This window comes from Poecilia formosa, unplaced genomic scaffold (assembly GCF_000485575.1).
Source record: "Poecilia formosa unplaced genomic scaffold, Poecilia_formosa-5.1.2 Scaffold54, whole genome shotgun sequence".
NCBI classification, from domain to species: domain Eukaryota; kingdom Metazoa; phylum Chordata; class Actinopteri; order Cyprinodontiformes; family Poeciliidae; genus Poecilia; species Poecilia formosa.
This window is the reverse complement of record NW_006799993.1, coordinates 68,109-92,465: the sequence shown is the minus strand read 5'-3', so window position 1 is coordinate 92,465 and position 24,357 is coordinate 68,109. Positions and strand designations below refer to the sequence as shown.

At 38.5% G+C, this 24,357-nt stretch overlaps 1 protein-coding gene and 1 long non-coding RNA gene across 4 annotated transcripts; one reads left to right on the top strand and one right to left on the bottom strand.

Annotated features, from left to right (window-relative positions):
* Nucleotides 1-43: 43 nt before the first annotated feature.
* slc35f4 (solute carrier family 35 member F4) lies at nt 44-17,952 on the bottom strand. 3 transcript variants are annotated; one of them, XM_007553012.2, is made up of 8 exons: nt 17,515-17,952; nt 14,573-14,665; nt 3,418-3,718; nt 2,434-2,653; nt 2,233-2,358; nt 1,951-2,143; nt 1,348-1,437; nt 44-786 (listed from the first exon to the last, which is right to left on the bottom strand). In XM_007553012.2, the coding sequence occupies exons 1-8, from the start codon at nt 17,741-17,743 to the stop codon at nt 545-547; spliced, it is 1,494 nt and encodes a 497-aa protein (XP_007553074.1). In that variant the 5' UTR covers nt 17,744-17,952; the 3' UTR covers nt 44-544. The 3 variants fall into 3 exon arrangements, with proteins under 3 accessions (XP_007553074.1, XP_007553075.1, XP_007553076.1); XM_007553013.2 differs by lacking the exon at nt 14,573-14,665 and having other exon boundaries at nt 17,515-17,899; XM_007553014.2 differs by lacking the exons at nt 14,573-14,665; nt 17,515-17,952 and adding an exon at nt 6,934-7,706.
* On the top strand, nt 17,818-20,134 carry LOC103138704 (uncharacterized). The gene is made up of 2 exons (XR_476308.2): nt 17,818-17,902; nt 18,674-20,134. It is a non-coding gene; the product is annotated as an uncharacterized LOC103138704 (long non-coding RNA).
* Nucleotides 20,135-24,357: the final 4,223 nt, after the last annotated feature.

Sequence of the window (24,357 nt, the reverse complement as noted above, 5' to 3'; positions counted from 1 at the left end):
TGCAACTTTAACCTGAACTCTTTCTTCAACTGGAAACACAATCTCTAGAGGTTTCAAATCTTTTATTATAAAACGCAAAGAGCTTCTGCATTACTCACAGTATAATAGCCATTCTCGTCAGTAAGACTGCTTAGACTTAAAATTGATACTCTGGCTCGAACAGATTTAAATAAATAGAAATATTTTGAGCCAAACTGGCCCTGCCAAAATTTATATTCACAGAATACAGTTTGCAGAGCATATCAGGAGAAGCCAGTCAGCTCTTGCTTTGGGTGCGTGCAGGACATAAGATGGAGCATTGCAACTACTTCCACAGTAAATACCAGTTTCAGCCTTTTTCTGGTTTGCATGATCCATAAGTGTTCTCCTCCCCCTTTGTGAAGTGACAGGGGTACTTATGCAAAGTAAAGATTACATTTTAACTTAGTCAATGCTGTCCTCCTGAATGAGAAGTCCGCACAGACTGAGCTTTCTGCCAGCAACAACATCAGAGAGGAAACACAAGGGATTTGCTAACTCTTGTTATCATGAGAATCCAGCCGTGTCATGCCAAGGGAATGGAGACGGTGCCGTTTGCTCGACTCCGACTTCGAGTCTGGCCACTGGACTCTGTCAGTTCCTCTCCGTGTTCCTCGGACTTCTTGTCAGCAATGTTGGCGAAGAATCGAAGGGTGACTGAGTCCCACTCCTCTGGCAGCAGCAGGAGCAGAAACCCCAGGCAGATGATGCAGGTGGCAGCCAGCCGCACCACGCTGAAGATCACCTCATGTTTCAAAACATCTACAGCTAGATGTGAATGAAAGAGGGAGGCAAGAAGTAGAGCGGGCAGAAAAGAGGCCATGGAGGGTGTCAGTGAAACAAAAACAAATTCAGATTAATTACATTAAGTAAGATAAACAGCAGGACTCTGGCTGTGGGGGATGAGTGTAATAAATGCGGCTTATAATCAGCGCAAGCGATCCACTTGATCCTCTCCGTCTTTGCGATCAGGAGCTCCGGGACAGGTTGCCGTAACCCACTGACCTTCATCCAGCACATTGTGGTTAAAGAAAAGAAGTGGACTGCAGGCATTTAGTGTCGCCGTGGCAACCCGATCCTCCCTCAGCGAGATGATAGTTGCAGGGTCTGTTGTGGCGCACCAATGATTGGATTTCCAGGATGGAAGAAGCAGACTTGCTGTGTAATCTGTTTGCACTTGTGGCCCTTAGTACTGATCTCACAGTACAAGGACCCCAGTGTGTGTGGACGTTCAGTCCTCTTTAACGACTGTGTTCACTTACAGTGAAACGAAGGGGATCTAATCAGAACATCAGGGGTAATGTTGGAGAAAATTAAAGATTTACATACCTGCATTTCCAGGCACACTGAGCAGTGTCCCTATGGAGATGAGGATGGGGTAAGTCAGCACCACGCCGACATGGACCAGAATATTAAAGACTGGAAAACACATGGACAAAGTTAAGCAGAACTAAATTTGTTGAACTTAAACAATGTGTTGAATCAAATTTGGTAGGAACATTTGTTTTCTGCAATGAGGCCTATACACACTGTTAAAACATTAAAATACTGTTGGATTTAAACTGGGTATGCTGGTGTGTAACTACTAGGTTTCTAATTTTTGTTGCTAGTACAGACTTCAGGTACAGCTTACAGTGCCTTGAAAAATAATTTAAATCGCTGAAACTTTTCTTGACCTACTTCAAGTATTTTGAAGTAGCTCAACACAAAGTAGCTCATAACTTCACAGTGGAAGGAAAGTCCTTCGAAATGAATAAATTAAATTCTGAAACAGTATTGTGAATTTATTCTGACGATCATTAATAAAATCAATTGAAGTCCATTGCATTCAGAAGAATATTTATAACATAATACCCCTATAAAATACATTAAATTTGCAAATCTGTTTTCTATGACACTCTTTAGAACATGCTTTAGTACATGCTCTCTCACCCAGCCACAGTCCTGCCAGTCCAAACAGGTAACCCCAGGGTAGTGAAGACAAGGAGCCCAGGTGCTCCACCCTGGTGAAGTAGAGGATGAGGGGAACACAGGAGATGAAAATAAGGTTGAAGAAGCCCATTGTTGAAATAAAATGAGCAACCTCTCCAAGGTTAGCGCTGCCAAGGAACATCTTAAACAGAACCTGGAAGGTGAGGAAATAATAAGACACTCAAAACAGACTTAGAGATAATTACTGTTTTGGTACAATTGTTATACAGCCATCAGCCTGACCTTATAGAGAGCTGAAGTTGAGGCAGAGCCCACAGCCAGAGCCACACCCACAAATGAATCACCATGAAAACCATCTGCATAAGCCATCATGACTATACCTGTGATGGCCATTATGGCAGCAACAATCTGTCCATAGAGAATAACAACCATCAGAGCCAAACACACACAGTTGTATGAACTGTCTCTATGTTTCATACAGACCCGAACACCCATGAACCGGTCCTTGAGGACAATCCATGAGAGGAGAAAGACAAAGGCTTTGTGGCAGCAGTAGAGGGCAGAGACGTCAGTGGCAGTCAGTTTCTTCAATGCTAAGAGGTACAGGTAGTTGGTCAGTGTCCATAGGATGGAGAAGGGTGCAGTCCTCTTAACAAACAGCTTGAGAGTCATTCCATCCTCCCCAAAGAGTTTACTGCACTCCCTGAAGGTGAGAAATGTTGCATTGGAGTAAAGTTTAATCAGCTTGTTTAGCCATTTCTCCTCAAGAATACCCTGATGGTTTGAATAGCACCTGTCCTGCTCCAGCAGAGATTCAGTGATTTGTAAACTGCATAAGGTGCTATTGACAGGTGCTGTTCATGGTGTGTTCAGTTACTTGGAAAACAAACTTTTCAAGGTATCCTGCTACTTTTAGATGTCTCTCTGCTTCACCACTCCAGGCTCTAATAGTAGCTTATTAGAGCTACTAATAAGCTCCGTGACCACAGGGGGACCGTACACAGTTGCCCCTGTGGTCAACTGTGTACGGTCACCTGATGCCCATTAAGTAGGTGTAAATCTGGGACACTTGAACTAAATGTCCCACACTTGACATTTAGTTCAAGTGTGGGACAAGGGACACATCTAAAAGTTGCAGGACTCTGGCCGTTGAGGAATGCAGTTTGAGACCACTGATCTATACCCACTGTTCATGCAGGGTTGTGGAGGGCTGGGACATATCTTCAGCAGTCATTGGGTGAGAGGTGGGATATACCACCTCTCACAGGACAAGCAATCATATACACACACACACACACACATAAACCTCAGAAAAATTTAGATTAATCAATTAACTTTACACTCATGTTTTGGATTATACCAAGTGAACTCACACATTACAGGAAGAACAGTCCAGGATTCAAACCCAGGACCTGTTTGCTGCTAACTGAACTACAGTGCAGAATAAGGAATTTTTAGGAGGTTTACCTAAATTTCTGAATGGGAGTCTGCTTCTCGCCTGTGGTAAAAACATGTCCAGAGTAGTATATGGGGAAGAAGAAGATGTTCCAGTTGCTGCTGAACCAGGAGATGAAGAAGGGACAGGAAAAAGACTGGAAGGTCAGCTTCACCACCTGAGTGGTACCCACCCATGAGGAGGACACGCACAACACCATCAGAAGACCACCCAGCACCTTCAGAACTGTGTTGCCACATGTCTGGTAGGACTGACTCTCGATGCTGGTGTCGCTGCCTGGGGTCTCTGGTCGAGACTCTGAACCATCCTCTCCTGGGGAGACAATAAGAAGGAAGAAAGCAGTCTTATAATGACTGCATCATATTCATCATATTCTAACAGCCAGACAGTCATACAGTAGTATGACCGTCTGGCTTGCATCCCATCACACAAGCATTATTGATCGACTGCTTTCATTGATCATTACCTCAGTCTGCATTTTTTGCTGGAGATGCACTAATGTCTGAAGAAAGGAATAGTTTAAAATGGATTGGGTTTGCATGGTGGCTGTACATGTCATAAATATAGCTTCGTCACCTCATGATGCAGCATGTACTGCCTTGCCCCTGTGGTCAACTGTGTACAGTCACCTGATGCCCATTAAGTAGGTGTAAATCTAACCACATGACTTTCCACAAGAAAGTCATGCCAACCTTGGTACTCAAGCTGGTGCAGACCAGCTGTGTTTTTATTTATAGACAGAGGAGTTGACTGATGTAGCAATGGGCAGACAATACTTTAATCTTCCATCAGTGATGCAGATCTGGCTTTGTGCCCTAATGGACAAAGCACAAAGAAATGGCTCCTGGACCTTAACTGTGCTGTAACACTTGAAGTGATGGGTCTGTGTGTGCATTTACGGGGAACACTTAGATCTTTCGTCTTTAGTTTCTTTTTTTTTCCTTTTTTTTTTTTTTACCTCTCAACGGTGTGATCAATTTACACCAAGGCAGGAATAAAAGATGGCATGTGCTGGTTGCTGTTTGCTTTTTGCAAGCTCAGCGCATGAAGCTCTGCTGTGTAACTTATGATTCCTCATTATTGCATCGGATAAGCTTTTGTTTGTTATCTATAATGAGACAACAGCAGCGAAACAAGTAACTGAACTTCAAATAGTCTGTCATCAAAGTGCTTTGTACCGAAGTGCTACAATCCAAATGAAATCTTATTACAGGTTAGCAATGTTTGACAGGAGTTCTTCTAACAGTTGTGAAAAGTATTAAATGTAGTTTTACTGTTTAAATAAAACAAGAGACAAAAAAATGGGATCTTTTTGAAATCCTCATTTAGCTTAATTTAACAAATTCATTACAAGAGAAATAATTATTTTCACATCGTTTATGTTCCAAACAAAATGATTTATTTTGCTTGTACTTGATGTGATGATACAACACAGAGTGCAGCTGCAATTCTTTTGGTGTGTTTCACTTCCAGCTGTACAGATCAAAGAAATATATTTGCTACATTTCTCTGGAAGCTTAGATGGAGAAAGTCTATGAACATAATTTTTCAAGTCTTGCCATGGATTCTTAAATGGATTAAGGTCTGAAATTTGACTAAAACATGGAGATGTTGCAGTCAAATTACATTTGACTGCATTACATTTCAGATCTGGTTTTGTAGACACGTTTTGTTCCAGAAATGTAATCTGTTTAGCTCCATCCATCTTCCCATCAACTCTGACCAGCTTTCCTGTCCTTGTTTGAAAACAGCATCCCCACAGCATGACACGACCGTCACTATGCTTGATTTGTTCAGGGTGATGTGCAGTTATAGTCTTCCTCCACACGATGTTTTGCACCTACGAGTAAACTGCAAACCAGACGTCTTATGGCTTTCTGTCAACAATGGTAGATAGGTTGAGATTTTATTGATCCCTTCAGGAAAATTTAACAAAATAGTTGCATCAGTTTAGCAATGTAAATTGCAGTGAACCTTGGTACTTTGTGTCCATCACACAGCATTAGACCACTTTCCAGATGTGTGGAGTTTATAACTAATACCCATCTTGTCCCTAAGAGCCTCTTGGCTGCTACTCTGATTATTCTTTCCTTGAACAGTCAGTTTAGGTGGATAGCTTGATATCATTGCAGTCAAATGCAGACAAAACTCTGGGGTCTTCAAAGAACAGCTACTGAGTTGCAATTACACACAGGTAGATTCTTCTACTGGATTTTATTTAGGGGCGTCAGCAAAAACATATTTTGTAGAGATTTTTAGGGAAAAGTAATGTCTTATGAATTCTTAATTTAAATGAAACACAACCAAAAACATCAGCTTCTTTCATCAATATTCAGACTATTTCACTTTAAAGTTTTTCTCTGTCTGGGATGGATCGACACTGAACCGTGAAAGTAAAAAAAAAAAAAAAAAAAAAAATCACCACCAACATGGTTTATTTTAGCAAGTTCATCCAGGGATTTGGTCTAATTACATTCTGTCATTGCAAAAGTTCTTAATCAACCTAATGAATCTGCTGTGTGCCAGATAGGAAATCTGAGAACTGAAATTCCTGCAGGATCGAGGGAATTTTTTTTATTCTTTTATAGGCTTTCCTTTCTTTTCTGAAAGCCAACACAGAAAGCACTGTCATAACTCTATATGCATGCACCAGGAAATGAGCTAAACCATTTTCTTGATCAGTTTTGAATGGGAATGAGGACAAACCTTTAAGTATACTGCAAATTTAAACTAAATTACATAAAACTGGGATAATTTACATTTAGTTTCTAAGGAAACACCATGAAAATTTGTATCAACATTTTATCCTACAGAACATTGTAGCAGAGGATCTTTCACTTCCAGCTTGTACTTGGACAGCTTATCAAATCTGTGTGATGCAGTGTACTGCTAGAAACTCGTATTTCAATCCATCCTGCATTTTATCCCCACCACAAACGCTGCATGCCAGCAGCACTGATTGATGGAGCTCCGCTGAATCCAATAAGAAGAACCCAGTAATGTCTGCAGCGTTAGTGAGCCTGACTCTGGGCCGTACACACCAAGTCTTTATCCTAATTAGACTGGAAGCTGTGCCATGGATCTGATGAAACGGGTGAAAAGTTGATTGGATGTAACATTATGTAATCTCTGATATAAAAGGTGAGGGTGGAGGGTGTCTGTGTGGCAGTCTTAAGATAAATAGGAAAGTTTTTTTAATTGAATGCAAGAAGGATAGTTGAGCAGGATAAACAGATGTAAAAATGGGTGAGGTTTAGGTCTTAACATGCTGCAAAAAAACAACAAAAATATTCAAAAAAAAAACCTCTTAAACAGCATCATATTTTCTAGGTAAATTCCCTTTGATTTTAAACCCTGTGACGTAAAGGTAGCCTCTAAAGTTTTTAGATTTGCAGATTTTTGCAGTTCATCTATTTAATTTTTTAAACATAAACCTAATTTTGTAGTACCAAATAGCCTTTCTGAGCTAGTTCTGACAGTAACCCACTTCATGCCAAGTCTAAATAGTGGTCAAGGCCTCAGTTTACCTTCAGAGTTGGGGCAGGTCAGGACCTGCGTGCTGTATGAGCTGAGAGGAGCCACTCGGGCCGAGTGCTTCTTCATTCTCCACTGGGGGCACCACACACTGTCCTCCAGTGGAAGGTGTGTGTGGGTGTGTGAATGCGGGTGCACAAGCCAAAACACTCAGCAGCTCCCTCTGCTACCTCGGTGCATTCTCAGAATGCTGACTGCCCCTCGCTTCGTCTCCGCACACTTCAAAGGCCCCTTCCCGTTAGCAGACCACTCTTCGTCTTCGGTCCAGACTTTTCTGGAAGTCTCCAGTCCAGCGTCCTCAACGTCCCTGATGCCGTCCTTCTCTCCGGATAGCTACACAGCTCAGTGGGAGTGAAGTGGAGGCTCTACAGTTGCACTGGTATGTAAAGCTTCAGCATTGCTACCGTCTCCAAGGGAGAATGCACTTCAAGTCTGTGTGGCAAGGCACAATCACTCACCTCATCTCTTTCTGTCCTCCCCCTCTTTCCTATCTGTCTCTCTGTCTCGCGTTTCCCCTCCTCTTGTTTTTGCTTCAACAAATCAGCAGCTTTGTTTGGAAGGTAACCAAGCAGCCCTGGCTGATTATGCTGCGTTAGCTGTGGCCCCATCCTTTCCTCCGCTCCATCCTCCTCCGTCCCCCCACCTCTCCACCTGACCAGGCTACCCTGGCTTCTTCTACACTTTTGTCCTCTTTCTCCCCCCTTTTCTTAGCTCATCTCCTGCTCTTGGCTGCTCCTTAAGAGTCAGATGTATTTGTAGAGCTTCTTCTTGTTGCCTCCACCACGATAATCAAGTGAGCCACAAGGTATAAAAAAAAAAAGACGTATTTTTTGTTCATGTGAATACATGGCATTTCAGTACTGGATTTTATTACAAAAACAGGACATTTTAACGCCCTTCTTGCCGAGAAGATGAATAACACTTCACATTTAACGTCATGTGAATCTATTTACACATTTGTTGTCCCAAACATATTTATTAGCATCCTGGGTAAGCTACATTTAAAATAAAATTGCTGGAGCAAAACATAAATAGTGATTAAAAAGCTTTTTAGTTATCCACAATGAAAAGAAATATATTCAAAGTTAAATGTTTAATTTTATCTACGATGGACTGGTGACCTGTGCAGGGCCCTCTCAACCGCACTAGGGATAAGGATGTAGGATAATGGATGGATGGATGAATTTTATTAAAATTTTCACTGTAATTAAATTATATGTGTATATATATATATATATATATATATCTAAAAAAATCTTTTGACCAGGAGTGCCTATACAAGTGTTGCACACTTGAAACAATAGAGACATGCAGAGGTTGTAAATTTCTTTACTTTCCGTCTTTTTCTGAAAATACAAACAACATTCATAAGTCTGACGTGCGTCACTCTGATGGCCGCTATGTCCTACTGAGCTTACGTTCTCCTTACAGCTAATGGAAGATTAAGATTAGAATATCACACCAGACTAACAAAATGTATATTTTTAATTGAAAATAAAATGCTTAATAACTGCTTAAAAGTTTATATTTTCAAAAGATACGTTTGATCTAATAAACATTGCTCATCTGGATACACATTCTAGCTTATTGATTATGACTGTACAGAGGTAGCCACTTGGATTTCATTGTACTTTTTAAAGATTTTTTGGGCCCCAGTGGTCTTTATTGAGCTGTAAATGGACAGGAAAGAGAGAGCAGAGAGAAAGTAAAGACATGAAGCAAATGGACCGAGACCGGGAATCTAACCCAGGACAACCTCATCAAGGACTACGGTCTCAGGTGTGTGTGCTCCACCAACTGAGCCACACATGCCCCTGATTTCATTCTTGTAACAACTTTTAATAGGTGTTTCTTTATACCCATTTGCAGTAAATGTTTCCAGTTATCTGAGAATGCCTACATTAAATATTTACTTTGTGATGCTGCCGCTACTGTAAAGATATTCAATATCTTTATTCCATCACTTTTGCGCAAGGGGAACCCTCCCATCAGAAGCTATGTGGTTTTAAGAGTCATCTGCAGGATTGTAAACACAAGTTTCCATTTCAAGGAAAGCCCTCTGGTCATTCAATCTTTACCTGTGGTTTGCCTGCAAACCACAGGTAATGGACCAGCGTATTTGTTCAGCCTCGATTTTAATAACATGCCAATGCTCAGTGTGTGCAGTCAGATGTGCAGGGCTGTGAAGGAAGTAAGCACATTTCTATGTAACATGCCATCAAACTCGGGATGGAAACTGGTGTTTCGACCCAAAAGTCAGAAAATAATAAAGGACACACAACGTGAGTAGTGGTTTGCAGTAGGTTTGTTTTATCACACTGAGCTTGTTCTCCACCCACCTTCTATCTTTTCTTAGAGTCCTCATCGGTTAAAGCTTCGCTACAACTACAAAGAGCATCACAGATCAGAGCGACCCTTTCTGCTGTTCGGTTGTGTGTTACAATTGGCCAAAACTGGGTCACATCACAAAAACATGATCATTTCTGTGTTTACATGCAGAGAATTTTTTTTTTACTACAATCACTTTTGCCCCTTGGATTTTTCCACATCTTGCTGTTAGAACTGCAAACTTTAATGTACTAAATGATGAATTTTGTGATAGATCAAAATTTCACAATGGGGAAGTAGGAGGAAACGTATACAAGATTCCCAAATTGTTATTTTAGAAATAAAAATCTATAAAAGAATGGCATACGTTTATATTCAAATCTCCTGAGTCAATGGTTTTAACATCAGCTGCAATTACAGTTGCTAGTCTTTTGGGGTAAGTCTTTTACAGCTTTAAGTTTAGTTCATTTCACAGACTCTTGGCTGGATTTAGGTCTGAGCTTTGACTAGGCCATTCTAAGATATGATTATGCTTTGAACTAGAAGCATCAACCATTTCATTGCATCTCTGACTGTAAGTGTGGTTCAGCAGGAAGTTAAACTTTGACTCTTCATATTAAAGAGGGATGAAGCCAAATTGGTTTTAGTACAGTTCTTCAAATTTTAAATAAAACAATAAAATAAATAAACCATGTATCATCTCCCTTTCACTCCAGAATCATGCCCTAATGTGTGCCTCTCTCAATGACATACTCTAAACCTTGTGGCTATACTGTGACAAAATGTAAAAGTGTTCAAATAGTTGTGATTTACTATATGTAAATTCTGTTCCCTGGTCACTCAATAAAAAAAAAAATCTATGAAATGTAACTGTTGTAAGAACAGATTAGAGGATATATGGGAGGAATCGATTCATCTGGGAGGGTTAAGCTCAAAAATAGCTCTGCAGATGAATGGAGCCAACAACCAGACAGCCAGTCAGCAGAGCCAGGGATGCTAATCACTATCGGATTAAGAGAAATACCTGGAGTAAAGACACAAGAGGAGGCTAAGGATTAACTTCAAACTGTACATTGGTGATCCTGCATTTGGAGATGATTGCTTATTTCTCTATTATTTACCTTTTTATGCTGTTCTGTCAACAACCATTAGATAACATCACAGACTCAGCTCCATCTCACATCTTGTGTTTTCAGTAGCTTTAAAATACACAGCTGTGGCAACGAAATAGCGCCACAGCTAATTAGAGGTTTACATAGACTAATCGGCATGACTTAAATATTAATTCTGGTGTTTATTATGGGTATTCAAACTGTTCTTTTTTGGTGTTTAGTATAATTATCCAATGTAAAACTTCAATGAATTTTAAAACAGAAATTTGCTTAATTTGAATTTGTTGTGCATTTTCTCTCATTCAAAAAGGTTCAATCTACATGTGCACTTACAGTAATATTTGGTTAAATAGTGCAGACAAATTCCACACTTCTGCAACTACAAACAGGCTTATGGAATAAATATCCAGTCTGAATTACTGATATTTACATAACGCCCTCATTAAATGATGGAGTTCACTGAAATTGTTTAGTAGTTCGCAAATTTTCAATAGCACTGAGCTAATGAGATTCTCGAAGTTTAATTTTAGTATGCTTCATTCATTGCAAATTCAGTTTAGATCTATATTTAGGATCATTGTCCTGTTCCCCAGATGTTTCTTGACCGTCATTTCAAGATAGTCTGTCTTTATATTTTGTCCACTTTGCGATTGAAACTGGCAGCAAAAAACTGGTAGCATGATGCTACCACCACTTTGCTAAACATTTGTAGTAGCAGCCTTAGGCCTGAAAGCCATTTTTTTTTACAACAAAATTCAGGTAATTGTGACTAAACTGTTCAGTCTTTAACTTATTTAATCATCAAACGTTTCTCCAAATGGTCTTTGGATAATTTGTGTATAAATTTTAATCCAATTTGACATTCATGCTGAGCTGAAAACTTGATTTACAATTTGCTTCACTGTGGGTAGCATAGTCCAGCTAATGGCATTTGGTGGAGATGTGTTCATGTGTTTGAGCCTGTATGTATAGTACTGACTATGTGTGGATTAGAGAAACTCCCCTTAAATTTTAAATTTTTTCAGTCAATTGTTGCTTCCTTTTTGGGACCACTTTTAAATCACCTAGTTCTTTGTACAGTTTAATTCTGTCTTTAAATTAGCATGACAAAGTACAGTTCTGGCTAGCAATACATGTACAAACATCTGTCTCAAATAGTTTTTGAAATAAAGCAATCTGTAACGTAAAATTCAAAATAATCATTTGGAGCCTGCGTGTAAATTAAAGCTGGTCTGCATGCATTACAAACCCCAACACAATATAGTACAGCATCCTCGCTTTTTACCTCCATAGCAACTGTGTTGCTCCTGTGCACACTGACGCACTTAGCCCATTCAGACTCTTTTGTCATGTAGATGAACCAAATGCTCCTCAGTTTATAGTAAAAAGCTCTTTGTCGTTTGCGTCTCTCCGTTACACTTACCAGGTTCTGCCGAGGATCAGGACCAAAGCACAGAGACAGACGACACTTATTTTAGCTGAAATGGGAACTGAAAACCTCTGAACATTTTTCTGTAAGACGGCCAGGTGTGTTTCCTGTCCTCTTGGTGGCAACATAAGAGGAGTGGAGGATGAGGACACCTAGTGCTGAATATGATCAATTACAAGCAGTAACAGCGCTGGCTTTTAGTGAAATTAGATGATTCGCTCAGAGAACAATCGTTACTCTATGCTGAGATGCTACAAATTATTACATTTAATTAAAAACAAGAGTAATAGTTGCACTGATTTGTGTATGTCACAACACATAATTGAAAAGATGAAAGCTATGTTCCCCAATACCAATTAAATTGACAGAGACCATGCTATAAAAACTACAAAAAAGAACCAACAGAGGGATTGTATTTTCAAAAATGTTTAAATGCAATAAAACTTTATCAACTCATCTGTATATTGTGTACAACTTTGTTTTATAATTTTATAATTTTAGACTTTTATGAATTACACAGGCTAATTTTCTTACTTTTTTGTATTTATTTTTTCCCTTAGAGTTGAAATGAAATCCCACGGTGCTTTATAATCTAAGGGATGTACACACTTATGCAGCCAAAGTTTAATGCAGCTTTTGTATTTTGTTATGATTATACTTAGAAATTAGTTCAGTTGTTTTTTTTGCTATTATTCCCTAACTTCTGGGAATATCCCTTGGCCCTATATTGTGTAGCAAAAAGCAGCCAGAAAAAAGTGTAGTTAGTGGATTTGTTTATTTGAGCTATTAAAATTATCCACCACAAGAGGGCAGTGTTTACACTTCATATATGACCACTGCCCCTGAGCAACCTTTAGTGCAATGCAAATGCTGTTAGAGCCATTGCTTTCAGGATTCAGTTTTTCTTTTTTCTCTCTTCAATTACAGCAAGTGTCTTAAAAGGACAAACTTTCAGAGATCAGCTAAAATACTAAATCCCCTTACAGACAATACAAACGCATCTCACCGATAGTGGTGTGGCTTCTGGACAGGTCAACTGTTCTGTAGCTGCTGCAGTAATAAATTGCACCCATTACTTGCAGGGCGTGTTGCTCCTATACAAGTATGCCCAGAGCTTAAGACTAGCAGCACCCTAGAAGCCATTCAGGCAAAGCTTATATCCCATTCGTTGGGCTGGTTATAAATAGCACAAAGTGAGCAGGCTTGAAGGGCCGTTCAAAATAAGTCTGTGTGCACAAAGAATGTTTCAGAAAGAAAAAACAAGGTTCAACTGTTTGGAGACCCTAACCCCATAAATGATTTCAAGTTAACAAAAGAATGATGTTCAGTTTTTATTCTTTCTTTGATTCTAGACATTTCCTAAACAAAAACTGTCTCTGAAGGATGACATATAATGATAACTGTCTGTCTTGCCTTTTTGTTACTATGCAATTTCTTTTTAGGATGTGCAGCCTCCCTGCTGTGATCTAAACGGGGAACAATGCTAAAACTTTTGCAAATGTCATTTTCCGCCTCTGTATTCACACAGCAGGGTGTGTGCTCACAGTAGACATATTTTCAAAATGAGCTTCTTTATTGAGGCCATGCTGCAAATTACACTGACAGGAATCTTAAGGAGCCATTTTCTTTTAAATATGCTTTCGTAAAGAGACTTCTGTTACTGTCTCTGCAGGGGTTAGGTTTACATATACAGTTAAAATGTTTTTTTTTTGTTACTTTCTTCAAATTCAAGATAATAGTTCAACTGTTTGAAGAATGACGTGCGAGTATAAGCAGCGTGGGAATACCCAACCCTCATACTGTTCAAGTAAAACACGGGTTCTGTGTCCCATCACACTAAAAGAAACATAAAACGTCAGATCACCGTATACAAATGCGCTTTTCATTTTTGGAAATGTGCTTTAGTCTCATTAAACCAAAGTTACAGGTTTTGGTTGGAATGACATTACCTACACTTAAAAGAAATGTAAATTTCCTCTACATTCTTCTACTGTGAAGTATGTGGGTGGGAGTATAATGTTTTCCACAATGAGAGATGCTCTTACAGTGCATTCACAATAGGAAAGTTCTTTGTTCCACTTGTTTGGTCCAGACCTAAATTATTTATTTCGCATGGTGCAGTTTGTTTTCATATTGTATCTTTTGCAAGTGAACTATCCATTGTAAATACTCTGTGCACCCAGCCCTATAACATGCTGGCAGCGGGATGAGTGTATTCACACCTGCACCAAAGATCCGGACCAACTTGGAAACAAACTCTGGTCCGTTTAAAGCAGACCAAAAGTGGCAGGCGTGAATTAGCAAAATAGAGGTCTTCCAAAAAGACTTGGATCCTAATCATGCTGCCAAATTAGTTACTAAGTTGCTTAAGAACAAAGTCAATGTTTTGAAGTGAGCATCACAATTATCTTAGTACATCTTAGCAACATCAGTTTTGCTGGGAGGAATGGGCCCAAATTACAGCACACTTTTGTGAGAACCTTTTGGAAGGACATCCAGAGCATGTCACCGAATAAGGTAATTCTGTCAAATGCACAGGAAATGAACCTACACATTTGAATAAGTTTTTTTTTTTTTTATTTTATTTTTTTTATAAATCTCTTATTCTGCCATGAAGCAAATATGCATAACTTTGACAATCCTAAGTGACGTAAAACATGAAAACTTTAATCTGATTTAAAGTCACACATCGAGAATATGTGGTCTCAACTGTGCATGCAAAGTAAAACATTGTAACCGTATTACTAAGTTACGTTTTCTTACCATGGGTTACGTCTGGCCACATACCCATGTCTCTCTGTGTCTGTCCTTCAAAGCCCATCTCTGAATGTGGTCCGCAATCTCCCTCTGAGGCATCTTGTAATTCAACACAGATGGCAGGTGGCAATATCAGCAAATTGGCAGTAAGATCTTACTAAATATATCATTACCCCAGGATGAGCCTTCTGTTCTGTTTGGGTGCTCTTTTGTCTTACAGCCTCAGTGGGAAAATGACACTCACCAGGTTGAAAGGCATGTGACTCTGGAGTAAACAAACCAAGGTGCCTGAATGTGATTCTTCGAGGTTGACTTAAGAAAAGACACTGACTTTCAGGAATTAACCTGTGCATTGAAGAAATAGCATATAATTGTCCCACTGATTTAATATATAGCGGCTTCTATGATCTTGAAATGGCTTTTACAATCATAATCTGCTGAAATTACATCCTTCATTGCAGCCCATCTTTTATCCCCCCCACTGTAGTTTACAATACACAAAACAAAGAAATATTACAAGGGTAGATAGAAATCTAACCTGTTGGGATTTCTGCTTTGTAGTGAATCGCATTCTTTCATTTGTAGATTTGTCTTGTTAGGAGATTCAAATGCAAATCCAAATGACTTTTTAGTCAAAAATGGAAATATGTCTTGAGGAAAACCAGATATAGTTAAAATAAACAAATATGCCATCAACATTTTTTTTAAATTAAATATGCTTAAATACTTATTATTCTGTATATATCATTGATACTTCTACTGTCAATTTAATTTTACAGCTTGTAAAGGTTGATATTTTATCATATTTTCACTGTGGGCGTGACAAGTTGAGCAGCTAAGGCCTTTCCTCTCCCAGAATGCTATAAATGTTATTGATTTATGGCCCGGCTTTACCTGAAAGGCTTGCTGCGCTCATTGTAGCCAATTATGGCTCCACAAAGTACTGACTCCAGATTTTTAGTTGTGAAAAATGTTAAAAACTGTCTCTCATAGTTTTTCTGCTGCGCAGTCATACACAATTTAATCTGACATAAAATCCAAATTACTTTATGCTGAAGTTTGTGTTTATAATACAGTGGTGTCCAAACCTTTAAACACGTGGACCAAAATTGTGAAGTTTAAAGCTCTCGTGGGCCACAATTTTATCCATTTTTACCTACTCAACAGTAAACTGAGCACACACAGTACAAGCAAAGTATTCAGCGATCACAATGTTATGTTTACACCACGCCTTTAAATAAAAATAAAAGAAAGAAATATGGCTAATAAATGACAAAAGAAATATGTGTTCTTTACTAATACATTTTATTGAAAAGATTCAATTTAGCATTTTTTTTTTAGTTTGTAAGCATCAGCTGTCTGTGCTAGAGGGAAAAATTTGTACCATTCTTGAATTGTGGTCAAGGTCAAGCAAATATGAAGACTTCTGCAAGCCGCTGTACATTTAGTAAAAAGATCTCCCAGACATTAGCGGAATACTAAAGTTTCCCTTTCAGTGTTCAGAATTATTTTCTTCACAAATGTTTCAAGTTCTCTTAATCTGGTCGCAGTTTCGTCTTCTCGGTAATCAGGTGTGGCATGATCAATCTAAAAGAGCAGAAACATTTCTGTAATGAAATGTGGGATTGCATTCATGGTTAGTCTGCTGCAACTGACAGCTGTGATAAACATGAGGCAGTTAATGGCTTGTTTAGCTTCCCTCGGCTTCATTAAAAAAAATCAATTTACGTGCATTCAACTCATCTGACGGAGCCTCAGCTGCATCCATTCTCTGCTAAATGAGACTCAATCCCTGTTCCCTTTGAGATTTTAAACAGGTCTGTCAGTGTGATAAATAATGTCACTGAACGCAACATCTCAGTAACAGATTTCAATAGCTAAATCCTAAAACACAGACTATGTGAATTTTGAAGTCATGAATTTGCAGCACAGCTCTTATGTAATGGCTCGAGGGAGAAGTTGTGGTACGACAAGCTCAATTTAAATGAAGTGAAGGGTATCAGGCTGTGAATCTCAAGACATTTGAGTTACATTTCCAAGGATTTGCCATAGGAGAACATAATTTAGCTCCACATTTTATTAAAAAAATACTAAGAAATTCAGCCAGTTGTGCAGCAGACTTGTGAAGTTGTCTGGTCTGTTGCCTCAGGCCTTGTAAAGTTCTCCTCTGCACAAAGAACCTCAATATCAGAAAATCTATATTTAGCACCCAACTCTTTTCAGAAAGCATTACAGTAGTTTATCTTTTCCCTTATTGTTCTCCCACTGGCTCAGACAACAGTTTAGCGTAAGTGGAAGCAGGTTTCTTGTAGAACAAAGTGCACAATCAGCTCTCTTGTCCGATCCCTACTATTGTCTCAGAGTCAGCAGAATGCCAAATATCAGCCTACAAGTCATACACATATTGACAACCTAAAGCAGAGCTGCTGAAACACTGCCATAGTTCATGCATTTTATTCATACAGCTCATGCAACTCACATGCATTGCTAGTGTTGCAGAGATGCATGGTTTTTGAAATATAACAATTCGTTACAGGCTGGAGTTTGAGTGCTATTTGCAGGTAATATCTGTTGCAAACTAAATTTGAAACGCTTAACTGTAGATTTAAGAAACAGCGTGTGTTGCTGTTCATTTGCATTCAATCTCAGAGATGGATTAGCCTCCAGCTGACAGAAGGCGACGCAATTCAGTTCCTTAATGGGGTCAATTTGAAACCAATTAATTGGGATTGTACAATCACACAGTGCATTTGCAATTAAAAAAAATATAATTTACAGATATTTTTTCACATACTTAACATTCACATTGCGTTGCTTGTTTTTGTTTTTCTTTTCATATTTTGTTTCTTTAAAAAAATCATGCGCAACGTGTGTCACACCTTGCAAATAAATGCGTACACCTGTCACATCCCCTCACCATCCAATTCCACTTGCATCCTTTCACTCACTTCTGTGACTTGAGTAGCCCGGGTTGTAGCCATAGTATCCAGTGATCCTCAGGATCCTGTCCTCTATGTCGTGCACTCCGTTGGCGGTCACTTTCGGGCTGTTTTCCACTGAAACGGCGCGGCTGCCACCGGTCGGCGTCGCCTTGCCCGGCAGGTGCGTGCTCTTCAGGGGCTCCAGCTGGATGCAAGGCTGGTCCCCACTCTCCAAGACACGCTCGGTGCTTAACATCGCGGGTCCGAGCGGGAAAAGACGAAGGGCTGATCGGCGTAAAACCCGACCGCCACGCAATAGGGAGAGAGACGCTCGGAGCTGAATCAACAATTAGCAGCAGGAGGATGACATTCAGCGTTCACATTCCTTCAGTGATGCTCCCGGACGCAGAGCAAGGTTATCAAACTCCCGTGGCCTGGCAGCCACAAAACACTAGGGGGCGTGTCACTACTATCTCCCAATTTAAGATGGTTTACAACCACTGGGCAGAAAATGTGAATTTACATGTAGGAGGAAATTTTACTTGGTTGAAAGCCAAAAAAGATAAGTTATAACAACTTGACATTTTAGGATCTTTAAAATAATCCATTAATAATTTTAAATTTCTGCACATACCAGCTTTCCGGGTTTAAATGTTGTCATGAACAGTCTGATTTTAATTATCTGGTTTCTCAAAATATCAGTGTAGAGAATATTTCCTTAAGTCTGATGGCAGAATTAAGCATTATGGATTATAACCACCTCATGCAACTTGATCAGAAAAATCAATACATTTTTTAAATTATTTATTTTCAGGTCTATGTGAAATGTATGGTAAAACAAGACAATATATGGATGTCAGATAAGGATTGCTTTTTGTTTTTTAGTTATGTTTTGATCACAAGGTCTTATTGTTTAAAATGTCTTGCCGTATTTGTTTGCACCACTGTGTTCATTATAGTTTGAAACGTGTTGCCATTCTTGTCCATTCCTTGTGTTTTTGTGTTCTGTTCTTTTTGCATCTGAGTTTATTTTGTGTTAGTCTTTCAGCTTTGGTGTGTAGATTTTTTGAGTCCAGTTCAGTTTCCTTTCTATCAGTCTGCAGTTGTTTTTATCCCCCTGCATCTAGTGGGATTCTCCAACATTTCTTCAGTTCATAACCTCACTAACTTTTATTGTTTTTTGCAGGTTCCTCCCATACTTCATGCTGTTCATGAAGTGAGTTTTTCAGTTTTCTTTGTTAAAATCTTCATCAGCCTGCCACATTGATTCAACTGGGAACCACAGTCTCGGACTGAGAGAACGTGTATATTTTCCAGAGAACAAACTGATCTGATGCACGGTGCAGGTCATGATTCTAAGATGCAAAAGGAACTGCATCATTTGCAAGAAAGCAAAGATGAGACCCTGAGATCCCTCCTCTCCATGGTGAGCTTGTTTGTGCTGAGGATAGTGACAAATCTTTGGTTATGTAAGGACCATGTCTAGTTCAGCATCAGTGGTACTCCATGTTCCTCATTAACCCTCTGATAACATGCCTCATGTATTACTTTCTTAAATGACTTTTTCTAATCACCTCTATTGTTTTCTGCTCCGTCATTGGGATTATTTTCATCCTGTCATTCACCCGTATTGAAGAACTTTTTAAAGGCTACAGGGAACTGTAGCCCAGTTGCACATATTAACACATACATGTATTCTATTAAGAGCTGTCTCTTAATGAGTGATCGGTTTAATTATTCTTTTTCTCCTCCACTTGTCCATTTTACATTGATTTAAAATCTTTTGGCCAAGCATAATATAAAGAAGATGTATGAAGAAAGATCTTTGGAAATATTATAAATTAAAATAGAGACAAATTAAACAAAATAAAATCACATTTTACTTGAATCAAGTTTAATTAAATTAAATTGGATTAATTTTGCATAATTCATGACAAGCACAGAGCTTGACAAATGAAAAATATACACAAATTATTTAAAAATGACATTCTTATATAAAAGTTTAAGTTTGTTTTCACTCAGAAGGAGGTCCTCCACGCTTTCTTCAAAGTTAGAGATTATGAAGTTTGTTCACTTTTCTGTGTGCCATGCAAAGTTATTTCTCACCATTTTTAAGCACCTATTATGAATTTTATTCTAAGGTAACCGCCAGAGCAATCTCTTTTCCTCAGCCGGCCACAGGTTTTTGTGCCAGGCTCGGGAAAAGCTCTTCCTGACTGGATCCCCCAGCTTGCATTGCTCCAAATCCAATAACACAAGATACAGAATTTCAGTGTTCCTCTGATACGCCTCTTTCCAAGTCCTCCCCTCGCTGTGTGAAATCGATTCGTGGCGCGTGGAGAATTTGTGCCCCTGTTGGCTTTGTTGTTGCAGAAGCATGCTGGGGTTTATGATGCCCTTGGACGTCAGAGACTCTTCCTCCGCCTGTCTTACTTACTAAACCAATCTCCACCTCGCGTTCTTTTGTTTCAGTTTGTTTTTGTGCTCCAAAGCACTTATCTCAAACATTCAGTTCAGCCACAGCTTTGTGGCAGCGACAATGAAGTGCCAGTGCCCAGAAACTTTTCCCCATGCCTTTTGTGAGTTTATAATTGGACACTCTTTTTACAAGTGTGTGTGCAGCTACAGTTCAATAAAAAAACAAATATGGTTTGTTCATTTGTCTAACTTTGTCACAGTTTTGGGCAGTTCATACAATGGAAGTCCTGAAAAGTTTGATTTGAGCTCAAAAATTTCTTTGAGCTTCCAAGGCAAGATAAAGAGTTTAGCTCAGAGAGTAAAAGGCTCTCAATACAGGCCCCCGTTCTCACACTTTCATGGATGAGGTGTTAAAAATCATGTTTTGGCTCTTTTACATTTAAAACATGCTAACACATTTTGTCACATTACAAAGTAACTTTTTTATGTATTTTAATAGGGTTACTGTATGATTTAGATCAACTGATTATTGCTCATAATTGTGAAAACACACTTTCCAAACATTTACAAAATATTGTGTCCCCCTTTACTTTAATACCCCCAAATAAAATCCAACGTTCAAGCTAAGAAGAATAGGTAGAAGTATCAGTCTTAAGGTGTGTACAGCTGTTGCAGAAATACACCAAAAACCCGCAGCTGTAATTGAAGTTATAGGTAGTTCCACAAAGTATTGACCCAGAGGACAGTTTATGGAAATGCGCTAAACACTCAGATTTCTAGTTGGAAAATGTTTGGAAAACCTTCTTTTCTTTCTGCTTCACAATTATGTACTACTTGGTGTTGGTCTGTCACAAAAAATCCTATTAAAATACATTTGATTTTTGATTTTAACATAAGAGGTGAAACATTTTGGGACTGTTAATACTTGTGCAAAGCATTGCTCTGCAACACAAATTGCTCAGTTGCTTTAACCTCTATCAGGTAAGGAAATGTATCTCTCTCTGAGTTTTCCATAATATTTTCTTATTATCCCATCAGTGAAGTTTTTGTCTACCTTGGGAGACATAATTATACTATATGTTACATATTTTTTTTGTGTGTGTTCAATTTACATCAAATCTTATTTTGTGCAATTCCTCCAATTCCTCAACCTGTTCTTACCTTTGTTCTATCTGTGGTGCAACCAGGTATTTTCCTCTTGCTCTACAGCAGAGATTATTCCTTGCAGCATGAAGTGTGCGTAGAATCTGGTTTCTATTTTTAGACACCGGATCTAATTTTTGATGCTGAGGGATGTATGCTGAGAATATTTTTGGACATTTATGTAACAGCAGTAGTATTACAGCAACATCCCTCTGACTCTTCTCCTCCTCACTTGTTTTAAACTTTACTACCCACAACATTATCGTTTGTCTAAATGGAATAGAAGGACATGCCGAGGGGGTAATGCGTCCTGTGGGAAATCTGCAGACCGAACCTCAATCCAAGTGCCCCCCTCTGTGGCTCATTAAGTCACCTGAGAGAACAGTGACTGACTCTCCAGCCAAAGACTTTATAAATATCCAATGTGCACTAAAGATAACCTGACCTGTGCAGTTTAGAGAGAAGGAAGGCTGTTTGGCATGGGGATGACAAGAGTTTAGAAGGTAAAAAGTTGTGGTTTGCTTTGCGCTTCAGTAGGAAAAGATCATGTCTGAAAGCTTAGTAAATGTTTAATGAATAGGCTGGCCAGGTCTATGTGATGATAAAAAAATTAACAAGAACACAATTTGATTAAATAATCATATTAGAACATACATGTAGCTCAAATGATCACTTCTTGGGCAGCAGATGTGAGATAAAGTCAATAAAATTGGATTTTTCTCATTAATCTGCAGTTAGTTTGAGTAGTTTTCTCTTTTTACACAATTAAGCTGTATTACTATAACAACCTTTCAAAAACAACTCAAGGATGTTCATTTTTTTTTTATATGGAGATCCAAACCACATTAATAAAAAAAGCAAAAGTATTTCTTTATTTTTTAGAATTAAGATTGATTGAGAATAAACACTTAAATTTACAACTATACTATAAGTGTTATACTCACTGATTATTTAATCTGCTGTTCCCTCATAGCAGCTTAAGACCAAATAATTCACTAAACACAGAAAAATGTTTTCTTGAAGAAAATTAATCTATCTTTAAAAATCTATGCTAAGAATGTGTCACTGCTGCCACCAGCTGTTTTGGAGGGGAACTGCTTATTCCTGTGGCGTGCTCTACTAGTGAGTTACCTCCCAATGAGAACAATTAATTACTTTGCAGGGGTGACCATGGCCACCACTGTCCACCCCCTGGCACCTCCTCTGTCTACAGACAAGAAAGGAACACCACTATACACAAACAACTGAGCTCCCTTACACAAATTAGTTTTAAATATGAAAACATTTGAACAAGGTAGTCTACAAACCTAGTTTTACCAGTTCTGTCAGGCAGAATTGAGCATAATTCAACTATTGTGAAAAGTTTTTGGAAGGATACCCAAGACATTTGAACCAGTAACATGGTTCAAAATGCAGCTCTAGCTTCTGCCAAATACTAGTGAAATGTATGTAGATTGTATTAACTTAAAAGGCATTAACAATCATTCAGCAAATTGATATTCCTTAATTGAACTAAACCTTGAAAAATTCAGTTTTATTTAATGTCAGACTGAGAGGAAATAGACTGCATTTTCTATGCAATGTATGTAAATATCTGGTCTCAACTGTACATTGTGAGGCAATCAGATAAAATGTTAGTGAAGCCGTCAATTACCGTCAATTAGCCGTCAATTTTACACAAACCTTCATATCTTCAATATTCCAGTAGGTGAGCTTTGAGGAAGACGGAATAATTTTGGCTAGACCTAAAAGACTGGCAAGGTCATACTGAAGTGACCTGGAGAAAAACAGCAGATGAAATGTCAAATCTGAAGTATCAGCTCTGTTGTTGTTCCTAAAATAATGCAATGACCCATGAAGCTTCACATGACCTTTCTTTTATCTTACTGTTTTATAAAAACACAGTACCTTGCTTATGATGTCTTACAAAACACTGAATCCTCTTCCTTCTCTTTTGATCGTTTATTTTGCCTGAAGAAAGTGAACAAGTCTCATGCTATAACTAAAGGAAAGTACATTATCCAATGATTTGACTGCATTTTTAAAAATAGAAAAGCTAATCCACTGAAGTAGACTACAAATTAGTGACTTCTGTCACCAGTATTACATAGTCTCCAGCAGGCAATTTTCCTTCGGTGCTGCATGTGGGTGATGTTCAACCCGAGGCATGTTTGCACATGAAATTTTCATTAGCAAACCTCTGTCCACCACGCTGAAGGTTATTGCTCCATATCCAGCCAGGCATAGTGAAGCAGACACTGGAGACATTTCCAGACAGGAAACTGTCACAACACGGTATGTCTTTAACATATGGCTTGAGGAGGAGAATACGCTTAACTTTTAACCTGGTACTTGAACACAATCTATACATCAATCCAAATGACTACAGATGTCTGTGTTTCTATAAAAAGCTTCTAGGATGACCTCTCTGTAGCATATTTTTTCATTAACTGTACAAATTATTTCAAATAATAGCAATAGATTATATCATGTTGGGTTGCATGCATTTTGAGTTTTGCTGAATGATCTTTGGAGGAAATTAATAGTCACCTTAAGGTACATGTTTAATTCCCTCATCTGTATGCATTGTTCTCTCTGTAGTCAGGATGATGAATTAGTGGTTGACAGTAAGAGGCCTGAAGAACATGGTCTGCATGCAGAGAGGACACTGGATAGTGACTAATGTTTGCAGGTGTTTTATTCCAAGACTTCCTCACTCTCACCTGGTTTGAAGTGATATAATTTCCAGATGTTTTCTTGTAATAATCTACAGGCTCAAAAGACTGCAGATGTTTCATGTCAGCTGCAACAGAAGCATGATCCATAATCCAAATGTTGTCCTCTTCCTCAGAAAAGAAGTGTCCTTTTGACAAAGTCATAGTTTTATATAAATTCAAGTAAATAACTTATCAATGCTTTATGGATTTGGCACTATACCAACTCAAATGAGAAAAATGCTTCCCTCTAGGTTGTTCCTCTTGTGTATAAATCGTTTTTATATATTTGTTCAGTGGTTTGATTTAGTTTCCAAACAAGCACCAGGCTTGTGAAACTTTAAAAATAAAGATTATGATTCAGTAGGGAGGGCTTAAAAATAACCACTGCAATCAACCCTTTACTCCCAAGGAGCCACAACTTCTCTTAATCTTTTGAATCCATTCTTGCCCTTGAAGGTCTTTCAATTTCATTTTTTAATTCAAATTTTCATAGGACTTTGTTTGATTTATTGTTTACAGTTTTTTGCAAACATACCATTCAGAGTATGGTATTTTGCAAAAAGTCACACGTTTCTATATATTTTAAAGCACA